Source organism: Eubalaena glacialis, chromosome 4, assembly GCF_028564815.1.
Source record: "Eubalaena glacialis isolate mEubGla1 chromosome 4, mEubGla1.1.hap2.+ XY, whole genome shotgun sequence".
Taxonomy (NCBI): Eukaryota; Metazoa; Chordata; class Mammalia; order Artiodactyla; family Balaenidae; genus Eubalaena; species Eubalaena glacialis.
Window position 1 is genome coordinate 143,254,543 of NC_083719.1, and position 12,286 is coordinate 143,266,828.

A 12,286-nucleotide genomic window follows, 5' to 3' on the forward strand; every position below is an offset into this window, starting at 1 on the left:
TAACTAGAGACCAGTTCTGTTGTCAAATTCCTTTATTAGTGATTGCTTCCACCTTCACTATAAAACTAATGTTCCTAAAACAGTGGGCCTCAGACAGTACCTACGTCAGTCACATAGAAAGATTTTAAACATGAGAATTCCTGAACTCCATCCTATACCTCCTGAATTAGACTCTGGGCATGTGCCCTGAAAATACAAATATTAATACAAGACTCAGGTGATTCTGTTGCACAGTAAAGCCTGAGAACCACTGTAAAAACCTGGATCTCAACCTTTTATTTTGATTCCTCTACCACAGGGATATACTACTCTCCTCTCCCACCGATCTGAAACACTCTTCTCTCCATCAACCCTCACCTCCCTCTTCAGGCAATGAAGATCACTCTTTCTTGACTCTAGAGTGGGCCTTAGGTCTAGTGTAAGAACCATTTCATATCCTTCCACAAAATAGCCTAACTGGCATGGTGCTGGTTAAGGAGCATTATATAAATACTTCCTGTTAGCCTGATATACTGCAGTCTTTCAACTACCCCCTCCAACAACTCCATTTACCACATATTTGTTGAGTACCTACTAATTGTCAGGCATTGTGCTAGGCACTGGGATGCAGACAATGTCCATACATTCGCACACCTCAATATCTCTAATATTTAGCTATGGCTTATTCATGTATCACTTTTCTAAGATACATGTAGATTCACCTTAAAAACTTCATTACTTTAATTCTGGCTATTGGGTTAGGAGAAAAGTTATTTCATCTTTAATTGCCCAAGCAATTACTTCTAAGTTAAGACCTCTTGGCAGGTAAGTGGGCAGTACGTGCCAAATTATAGAGCAAGGGAAATAAGACTTGGCAATAAAAATGCCAATAGAATGTGTACAAAATGAGCACTAGGCAAGAGACAATGGGTTAAAGACATGGCCATATTTTTCCATATAAATAGGGAGAGAATAATATAGACCCATTTTTCTCCTTGTTTAATAAAATATTTTGCAAATAAAATGCATATCTGGAAGGAACATGTAAATCTTGTGTTTGTATCTTTTAAAAACTCATAACCATCTACTTTCTCATTCCTCTTTTAACTGTCTGTTTCAAAGTATTTTTGTGTCATCCAAAAATGTAAAATGATTTTGGAAAAGCTGAGTAATATCAGGCTAAAAATAGAGGAAAGAGTAGCTGTATAAATGAGAATCAAATTGATATATAAAATTAAAAAGTTTCCATTTATATGTTATTTAAATCCAGTTCTCTATTTTATATATGATTTTTATGTAGTTGTTAATAGTATATAAGTAAATTATATATTTATTTTCAAATAACCTATAGCTAGAATTATGACTAATAATCTGTAAAATGTATTTTAAAAATTTTTTGAAAAAATATACAATAAAAAAGAAAATGTCAATATATTCATACGTTTGTAAGATCACCAAAAAGCCATAGAAGAATACACATCAGTTTACACTGGTAGTAGTAAAGGTGTGCATTTTTCTCTTTTTTTAGAGAAAGCATAAAACTGCAAAAATACTCACGGTCTGTTAAGTGAAAACATAGACTATAAAATTCTCTCTACAAATAACTAAGTGTAATGTGTAAAGTATGACTAAGCAAATAGACAAGAAGTAGAAGGTATTATAGGCAAATTAAAACAGTTTTAATGAAGTGATGGGGATGTGGATAATTTTTGCCTTTGATGTTTGTTGATCTTTTAAAATTGGCTTTGTCATAATGTACCACGAAACAGAAATGAAAATGGTGATTAAGTATGAAAGCCATTACTCAATGAGAAAATCTCTTCTTTTCTCAACTTGTTTGGAGACAAAAGCACAACACCATATTCTGCACTGGGGGTTCTCAGCTGAGGACAAGTTCATCCCCCAGGACACATCTGGCAATATCTGGAGACATTTTTGGTTTTCATAACTGCGAGGGTACCTCTGGCATCTAGTAGGTAGAGGCCAGGGATGCTGTTAAACATCTTACAATGCACATGACAGCCCCCTCACAACAAAGAATTATCTGGCCGCAATGCCAAGAGCACTGATCACAAATAAATACTACAGAATGAATGATTTCAAAACAAGCCAGTGCCCCACCCTGAAATTAGTCAGTACCCCTGTCACAGTGTTAAGAAAAGGACTTTCTCTGATTTACATTCTTATAGAAATTACCAAGACCATTTAACAAGGAGGTGGGAGGGATCACACTAAAGCACGCTTTGAGGTGCTTCTAAAATATGAAACTTGGGATATTTCCCTCCCCTTCCTTCTCTTGCAGGGTAAGCTCACAGTCAGATTTTTATTTCATGTCACAATCAAGCAAGGGCATTGTTTAGGGTCCTACAAAGCAACAGCAAAGGACCTGCCCTAAGAGTTAACCCAGAGAAAATGATTTATAAACCTCCTATATCATGTGGAATAATTGTTTAAAAATTGATGAATAAATCTTCTTGAGATGTAATCTTTATAATGAACCTCATTTATACTGTGTGGGGCAGAGGGAGTAAAGATCCGGGAAGAGAAGAAAAACACTCAACCACTTTTAAGAGATTATTTGCAGGAGTAATTTATCAGAAATCACAAAAATGTGTTTTCAAGGGAAAAAATTCAATTGATAATAAAAGAAAAAAAGGGAAAGGGTCTTTTCACATAGTGTCCACCCAAAGCTTAAAACTACTGACACAGTGCTTGAACTTTATCAGCCAACATTTTGTGACAGCTATTGGCCTTAATGGTTATATGACAGAGTGTTGGAGCAATAGGAAAATTATTAGACAAGTTAACAGCACCCATTCATAATGAAAGAAATCATGACACAAGCAACATCCTTGACTTTTCAAGATCTTATATAAATCTTCCTTTATTACCTGGTAATAGATGTAATATAAAGTATAAATTTCTCAAGGACAGAAACCATGTCTTATATTTAATACACACTGAATAAAGTACCTATTTGAAAAAATCATTTTAATGAAATTAAGATTTTTTTCAAGGTGGAGAGATTGAGGAGTAACAGTAACATATAGGATTAGTTTATCTGATCCACCCACTGTTTCCAAAAAAATAAAATAAAATAAAATAAATAAAAACAAACAACTACAACAAAACAGGTCCATAAGGAATGAGAATAATTTTTTTTCAATGATGCCTTACTACATCTAAAAGTGCAGTATAACCAGAGGGCTAAGATTGAGGGATGTAAAGTCAATCATTTGCTAGCTGGGTGACCTTGAATAAGTCACTTAACCTCTCGGGGCCTCAGGTTCCTCTTTTATAAAAAGGTGGACACTAGTCATACCACTGCTTTTATAGGAGGACTGGATGAGCTAATACACATCAAAAGGATACCTGCACAAGTTAAGGGTCCAATTAGCAATAACTGTGATTATTTTCTTATATTAGTGCTGTGATGGTGGAAAATGTTGGGCATTGCACAGAGGGGGAGTAGAGGGGGAGGAGAAGGAAAAGAAGGCAAGAAAACGACAGCTTGCTAAAATTGGGTAGGAGAGCATCATGCATTATTTATTTAGAATGAAGCCTGGGTCGGTGAGTCTTCACAACCCCTTCACCTTGCTCCACATCCCATCACCCACCCCAGCTCCTGCTTTGTATCTGCAACCTACTCCCTTCTAGGGGTACTTCTCCAAATGATATATGACTTCTTTTAGCAGTTGCCCTCTCCCAACTTTGCTTCAGATCCACACTTCTCAAAGGTGTAGCCTTCAACCACTAAGACTCCTCTTGCTACATTTACCAATGTGCTCCTGTTACTTACTATAGCTGGGAGACAAGTCTCAGAACTTATTCAATTGATCGTTGTGGCATCTGATGCAGCTGACCATTTCCTTCCTTTTTAAATTCTCTTGTGCCTCAGCTTTGAAGACATTATTATCTGCGGGTTCTCCCACCATCTGACTGCTGTTTAGCTACTTACTAATCTGTGTGGGCTCCTTTTCAGCATTCCACCACTTAAATTACAGTGCTCACCAGATCCCCATTTTTTGCGGTCCTTTCACTTTCCCTTTTTAATTGTATCCATTCACACCGTTATAAGTACCATTTATATGCTGACAATGTCCAAGTTCATCTCTCTAGTCATGACTTCTTACTAAGCTCTAGACCTGTATTTTTCAATCTCCATTTGGAGATTCCATGTGTGGAGAAAAGTCAGCGTTTCCCAAAATGAACTGTCTTCCCACACACCTCAATCCTCAGCCCACCCCCAAACTGGCTGCCCTTTTGGTGTTCCCCATATCAATAAATGAAACCATCAGAAACTTAGGATTCACCAAGTCCTGTCACTTCTGCCTCGTAAAAGCCCTGATTTTGTATCTTCTCCTTTACATCCCTGTCTCCGTTCATCAATTCTTTCTGGATTTTTGCAGTGGATTTTCACCTTATCTCCCAACCCTTGGTCTTGCTGCACCCCTCATACTTCAAAAGCATCTTCCTCAAGTGTGAATCTGTTCAAGCGATTCTCCTACTGACATCTTTTCATGGGTCCCTACAGCCTTTGGAACAAAATGTAAACTCTTCTGCAAGCTACAAAAATGGTCTATATAATTTGATCACCACTTATGATCTCAATACCAAATCTTATCACTTCCTCACTCCCACTCCCAAATCCAGCCATTTAAAGCTACTTGCAAATTCCTAATCCCATTTATTTTTCCTGTTTTTTCTCCTATATGCCACTCTTTCTGCTTAAAACATTTATCCACAGACCCCTAACCCCCATCTTCACCTAGTAATTTCTACGTAATACCTCTGGATTCTGTATTTCCAATATGCCTGTGTCTTTCTGCTTTCAAAGAACTCAGTGGCCCTACATTGTGATTCTTTCCACATTCATTGATTTAAATAGTAATTTAAAAAGTGTCTTGAATTTGAGGCCTACAAGTCCATGCTCTGTCTCTCCACATATATGATACTATGTAGTCAAACTTCCAACCAACTGTTGTTTACAGAGCAAAACCACATGGAGAGAGATACTATAACCTTGGCTACATGTATTTTATACACATCAATTAGGAAGACAATAAATATGTAACATATCAGGCAATTTGAAATATCAAATAACAAATGAATGGTGAAATCAACAAGTGACAAAGGAATGCATGGGAGATACAGACAACTAGGTACTCAAGTGGCTGCTCATAAAAATTTTTAGAGAAAATGCTTATGTTAAACATAAGTATGATAGGAGCCTGCAGTAGAATTAACGATAGTAAACACCTAGATATTAAGTTTCATGAGGTCAGGGGACAAGTCATTCTTGTTCACTGCTCTGTCCCTATGGCCTAACACATAGCTGGATCATAGTAGCTGCTAAATAAGTATTTGTGTCGAATTGAATTTTAAACTGTGCAGCTGGTGATGCAAGAAAACATCTGTTAAAAAAAAAAAAGGCAGCACTTTTCACCATTTGCCATTCCATAAAAAGGTAATTTGTGTATATGTTTACTAGAACGCTTTCCTCAAAAGTGAAATATTGCTTCACTCTTCGGTTGGCAAATGTGTTGTTCCAAGATGGAGAAGAATCTGCTTTAAATGAAGAGAAAGCTATTTCAGTCCATAATCCTCAGAGCCAATTTTGGATCTTAAAATGCATTTTCATCAAAGAATCTTAACAAAAAGAGTCCTGCCAATTTAACCAAGACATCTAAAAATGTTTCATTCTAAAGCCAAGCTTTCTGCTCAGGAACATTCTAATTGAGATCGTGTTCTTCCAAAGATCTTCCACTGGGTCAACGGTCACCTGAGTCACATGGCTGAGTAAGATACCATCATCACCCTCCTAAGAACTCAGAACTGCATGCCATTTAGGAATTCTGCATTTTTCTAACGTTTATGCTGGATTTCCAAGTTTCCTGGAACTTCTTTGTACCCAACAGAGCTATTATAATAAACCAAAGCAGAAACACATGTAACTTTGAGTTAGAAGTCAATTTGGCATGTCCCTCTCATTTCAAACATATGGAAACTGAGACCACGTAATGTAAATCACTGACCCAAGTACACTTAGGGCAGCGGCTGGAATGGACACTGGGTCTCCTTAGTGACAGGCTGATATTCAGTCTTCTACATAAGCTATGTTCATGAGACACCAGTACTTTCACTTGCATCATTTTATTAATTCTGGTAGTCACCTAAAATATGTAAACGGGGACTATTATTCCCTTTTAGCAGGTGAAGAGATCAAGCCCCAGGACTTCCCCGGTGGTCCAGTGGCTAAAACTCCATGCTCTCAATGCAGGGGGCCCGGGTTCGATCCCTGGTCAGGGAACTAGATCCCACATGCCTCAACTAAGAGTTCACATGCCAGAACTAAAGATCCTGCGTGCCACAACTAAGACCAGGTGCAGCCAAATAAATAAATAAATATGTATATATTAAAAAAGAGAAATCAAGCCCCATGGGGCTGTCAATTCCCTCAAGTTGACTGAACAGCAGAAGCAGAACTAGTATTCAGGTCTTTCTATCTTTGTCATTTACCAGGAGCACCACATCGACATGGGCCTTTTTTCCTTTCAGTACAAATGAGTCAATGACAGTCTAAATGGTCTGGTGCCTACCATTCTTCAAAGGAAGATTTGCTATAATAAAAGAAAGCTACAATTACCAGAGGTTGCAGGCCACAAAGGATAATGAGGCAGAAACATGTGCGTTAATCAATTTTGAGGTTTCATTTAAATAATCAATCAACCATTCTTTCAGAGCTGAATCTAATCGAAAGATCCTAACCCTTTTAGACCTGTATACAGTGGGCAATATGCCATAAACGTCTTCTTTTATTTAGACATCAGGGATGGAATTTCCCATCTGTTGCTTCAAATCAAACAACCATACTTTAAAAAATAGCATATATCACAAAATTTTTCTTTGAAGGATTAAGGTCACTATGATTGTTAATCATGAAAGTGTTAATTTTTCAACAAGTAAAACTGTGTCTGGACAAGTCCACGTGTGTTAGCAGTAGACTAAGAAAGGAATCTAGCATGGAATTTTTAATGCTTGGTTCTAATCATTAATGCTGCAGTACTGGCCTATTTACAACCTGACGTTTGTTTCTGCACTTTCAACATCCCGTGATTTTTCTGCAACAGTAAATAGCTTTAAGAGATGACACCTCGCCTTAACTGGGTTTATATTTTGACTAGCAGGCCTTGGCATCGTGTCCAGCTCTGACACCTCTCCAAAATGCTGCATGCTGGTGAAAAATGAACAAAACTTAAGAAGAAGAAAAAAATGCCACTACTCTTAAACCATTTGGGGATATAATAGGTCTAAGTTCTTAGCTAACTTATACATCTAAGTTCTAATGCAGCGACTTCTAATCATCTCATCATTGTCTCTTTAGATTCTAAATATTTCTTAATTTTTCCATAAAGTCTCACCTTTCTGATGCTCTGAAGAGGAAGGTGACAATAAAATGTGGGAAAAGAGCATAAGTAAATCAAAATTCAAAAGACAGGACACACAGAACCACACCTGATTTCAATATCACTTTCTTTTTAGCCACACAATTTAGATTCAAGTACCTAGGACTTAGCAGGTACCCACATGAGGACATTTTCTATTTTTATGGTAAAATTCAAAATATAAACTGATGAAAGACCTCTAAAATTTCACAAAAGTGAATATTTGTATATCTGAGAAGTTAAATGTTCAGTTTCCCAAGAAAGAAATATTCTCTACCCACACAGGAGATTCTCACAATGTGTGGGAAATCTATGGTTCTGAATCATCCAATAGTGTCTTCAGTCTGTGTTCATATCCTATATCATAAAAAGCTTTCCCAATAATTAGAATATAACAAGATACATGTCCTTAAAAACATCACTGAAAGAGTTGAATGTTCTCTGGAGTAGTCATAGATGCTTCATAAGCTTGTGATAGCTCAGGATTATCACCTATCTTTGGACATTGTATAAGGTTGGGCTGGTTATTTAAGCTTCCTCTATATTTGAATTCTGGGGTGATGAAAATTTATATCATGTTAAGAGCATATCCACTACCTAGTATTTGGCTCTCGAGTGAATTAATAAGTGTCCTAACTTTCAAGTCCTGATGGCTGGCTTAGAACTGTTTTGCATAAAACCTTACACACTAGACCCTCTTCTTTAACAGTGCATCCCGTTTCCAGGCAAAACTACACTACAATACAATCTTCTGCAATGTGCTGTATCCTATTAGGACTGAAAGTAACCCTGGCATCTTACATTCAAATGTGGCCTTTCTAGAGAGACTTTTCCAAGGGTGAAAACTTCAAAAACACAGAGTAGAAAAGTCATTGAAGAAATGGCCCAAGTAAGTAGGGGTATCTGGGACACTTATTGTTCTGTATGTCTGCAGTGCCCCAACATGGGCAGCAGGGGGCACTCCTGCATGAAGCAACCCTCCCCCCAGCCCCACCCCCCACCACAAGTGTTCCCGGGAGGGGAAGACGGAGGCTTTTTCTCTTAGCACTTGCCCCAAGACCAAGGAGGGGGCCACTAAGGAGTGCTGCTGTCCATAAATCACACAGGCTTAGGACATGCGGTGAATACCATTGCAGAAGTGACCAGAGATGACACATAGGTCTGAGCTTACCTTTTGAAAGCAGGGTGGCCAATTTTTATTTTATTTATTTTGGGGGTTAAAGGAGCAGGTGAGCCATGGGCAGGGGGCGGGGCTTGCCATCAGCTGTAAAGAGGCCGGCTCCAAAAGCAACAAGTGGATATCAGTATCCGAGGGTCATTTATTCAGCCTCTCCACTACAGTTTAGTTCCCAGGTTATACTCTCTGTGAAATGTCAAATCAAAACATTTCCCTTTTCTCTCCTCTTCTTTCCTTCCCTGACCCCACCCCAAACTCAGAAAAATCACTTGATGAAGTGGGTTTCCCACTAAACCTTAGGAAATGTGACTCCTGCAGGGGTTCTCTTGCATGTGGCTGCGTTTTGCACGTGAACGTGTGATGCATTTTACACCCTCTTCACCAAGTCCCACGATTTCAAACCAGGTTGGAAAAATCTTTAGGGACCAGAAAGAGCCAGCTCTGAAGCCTCAAAGACAGTGGGTTCCAAAGCACAATGCCCTGCCCTCACCCCACTTCCTACACATACTCATACACACCCCACCCTCACCAGTTGGATCCTTTCTCCTTCCTGTCCCCAAATGAAGGTCTGCAGAGACACAGCCATAAACCTCAATACTCACCATATTGACTTCAGAAACCATATCGATGCTGGCTATGTCAATGTTCATTCCCACAGCCACGGGAGGACCTGCAAACCAAAATGGCCAGCCACGTGATTTCTCAGAACTTCATGCATTCTTAGCAAGAGTAGTCCCCGGGCACGGGACACTCTGCCCCAAATCCCCTCCCACTGCTCACACTCAAATTCTTCAATTCTCTGCTCCTTTTTAAAGAGTGACAGGTACTCCTCTGGGAAATGCTCTATTGAACAGGCACACACGTGTCCGATGGGTGAGGGATTCCTCCTCTGTCTACATATGTAGATGTCTTAGCATGAGAATACACACAACCACAAAAGCACCGGAATCTGGCTAGCCCAAGCGAAATGTTATATATTGCACTGGAACCCCCTCCTCATTCTTCCCACCCCCGCTTCTGTGCAGGTTTTAACTCTTTGAGCTTTGTTAGAGTCTGGAGTAAAATTAAATGGGCATATCAGTGTATCTAAGGCTGCAGCAAGAGAGGTCTCTAGCCCTTCTCCCACTACCCTCCCTATCCTCCGAGCCCCCCAGGCCCCTCTCCCCCCACCCCACTGTCCCCTGCAGTGAGGCTTCCAGGACTGGATAATATCCAGACACCAGCCAATTTAAACCATGGCTAGAACTCTTCCAAAGTAGGTGGGCACAGGGGGTTAATGCGACTTCTCAACCAATTGTCTGCATATCTTGTCCTCAAAAATGTTGCCGATGGCCTTCAGTAAGCCAGGTTCACCGGGCACACCATTAACTAAACTTAAGAGGTTTGTATCTCAAGGAAACAAAGACAGTGAAGCAAAGGATTTAAACAGTGAAGCTGAAGGACAGCAGTCACCAGTACAGGCTAAGAGGGTCTCTCTGAAAGACCATCTAAGTGCTGGAGAGTAACAAACCAGCTTAAGTTTGGATCAGTTTCTCAATATTGTAACACAGAGACACGTTCAGTACACCACATGCAACCCACAATGAGGGAGAGGGAAGACAGCGCACAAAGCTCAAAAGACAGCTTAGGCTATAGCTGCTGGGCTGTTTCTTATTTCCAAGGCAACCCCATTACCTCCAAAATCTGGTCTCAGCCGAATATCATAGCCTTTCAGGAGTCTATCCACCGTCTCTTTAACCAGCGACATATTACTAGGGTCATTGACACTAAAGAAAGAAAAGACAATAAACAGGCATCAATAAGACAGCAGGCACAGCGCTTCAGCATCTATCTGATCCTCACTACAGATCCCTGCTCACAGGGGTAGGCAGACAGAGCCTTTCAAAGTGAAAAAGGAAAGAGAAACGCTAGACACACTTACCTCTGCGCACAGACAGCGGCGATTATTAAGGGGAACGGCCAGATCCCAAAGTAGCCCTTTTCCCGGACTCTCCACATCCCTTTAGTTTTGGACGGGATTGAGGGTTTCACTGGAGAGAGGAGATCCAACTTAGTCTGCCCAGTGCAGTAATTCTAATGTGAGGCGCATGCGCAAGGCGTACCAAAACATCAAAGGGGCAGCAGCGGTTGCCTGGGACCGAGAAGATTTTCTTGTTAAGGAGGAAAAAAAAAAAAAATTAAAGGGGAAAAAGGAAAAACATATATATGTATAATATATGCGTATTTGGATAATATAGAAAAGTCGCCCCACAGGAGGACCCGGAGTAAAATCTTTGTTGTCCTTTTGTTAAGACAAAAACAACTAGAGAGTCTGGTAAGTTTTGGTACTTGCAGGAGGCAGTTTTGCACCTCGCGGGTTGTGGGGTTTTGGGGTGTGTGTGTGTGTGTGTGTGTGTGTGTGTGTGTGTGTTTCCTCTTAAATATGCAAAACCAGATTAGGAATTTAAAGGAGAGCAGGTGTGTAGTGCTAGGGGGAAGATGGGTGCCTGAGAGTCCACTTCTGGTCTCAGCAAGCGGCGGGGGGAGAGACATCTGAACTTTATTTCCGTGGCAAATAGCATCCCCTGCCTGGGGCGAAATGGGTGCTGGAGGCGGGGGCGGGGGGGGGCGGAGGGAAGAGGAGGGAAGGGGAAGGTGGGAGCGGGAGTGAAAGGGGGAGGGAGGAAAGAAACCGATGCGAGGAGTGTTGAGCAATGCGTTGGATTTGGGGCCGGGAATGGAGGGGGGGACGTAGCATGGAGAATAAGACAGACACGGAAATTTTAAAAAAAAAGAAAAAGGAAAAAAGAAGAATAATAATAAAATGATGCCTGGTCTTTTCTAGGAGTCAAAGAGCAAGCTTTTCTTCACTACTCACGAGCGATTTCTTTCTCCTCCTCCTCACCCTTTGCCCCCTATCCCCAGAGAAGAAAACCTCGGGGCCCCGGTTTCTCACCGTGTGAAGTGCCTGACCCGCTGGTCCGGATTATTTATAGCAGGAAGGGCGGGGGGCGGGGGGGGGGCGGGGGGAGTAGAAAGACAACGCTCTCTCTCAAGGTTTCGGTCTGATTCTGCACTGGGAAATTATTAGTAGGGAGGGTGGAGTTTGCAGGAAGAGGTGATAGGACTTGGGGGCCTAGGGAGGCCGGGTGGCGAGAGGCTCCGGCGGTGACCGGGTGCAGGAAGGGCTGGCGGCCGGGTGGGACTCGCCTGGCGGGCACCCACGCCCCCTCAGAGCACGCGCACTCGCGCGCACACGGGTGGCACCCTCCCCGCCCGCCGCGCGCCCCTCCTCACCTCGCCGGCCTGCGCTCGCTGCCCACTCCCGCCGCGCGGCGCTGCCGTCCCCGGCTCCTCTGGCCCTCGGGCCCTCGGCCCCTCGGCCCCTCGGCCCCTCGGCCCCTCGGCCCCGGCCGGGGAGGGCGGGTGGCGAGGACAGACACCTGGCGGTGCCTTGGGACGCAAAAAATCGGAGCGGTCCCCGGAAGGCGGGCGAAATGAGGGAGGGCTCGGGGCCTCGCGGGGCTCCGCGTCCTCCTGCGGGCTCCGCGCCACCTCTTCCTCGCTCCCCAGCTCGGGAGCAGGAGGGACTCGCACACCCCGGGGTTGCCTCTTCCCTCCAGCCGGAGGCTCGACCCGGCTCTCCGCGGCCGCCGGGACCCAGAGGCAGCAGCGAGCGAGCTCCGGGGTTCGAGAGGGAGGGAGA

General features: G+C 42.3%; 1 protein-coding gene across 4 annotated transcripts in view; it reads right to left on the minus strand.

The window, feature by feature from the left end:
- Positions 1-11,950, minus strand: part of GABRB2 (gamma-aminobutyric acid type A receptor subunit beta2) — a 284,907-nt gene extending 272,957 nt beyond the window's left edge. Inside the window, exons 1-4 of one of the 4 annotated variants that reach the window (XM_061188414.1) lie at positions 11,878-11,950; positions 10,523-10,751; positions 10,276-10,367; positions 9,204-9,271 (exon numbers count right to left, since the gene is read on the minus strand). In XM_061188414.1, coding sequence (XP_061044397.1) covers positions 9,204-9,271; positions 10,276-10,367; positions 10,523-10,599 — 237 coding nt within the window. In that variant the 5' untranslated portion in view covers positions 10,600-10,751; positions 11,878-11,950. The other 3 variants (XM_061188415.1, XM_061188413.1, XM_061188416.1) reach the window with 3 other exon arrangements.
- Positions 11,951-12,286: the final 336 nt, after the last annotated feature.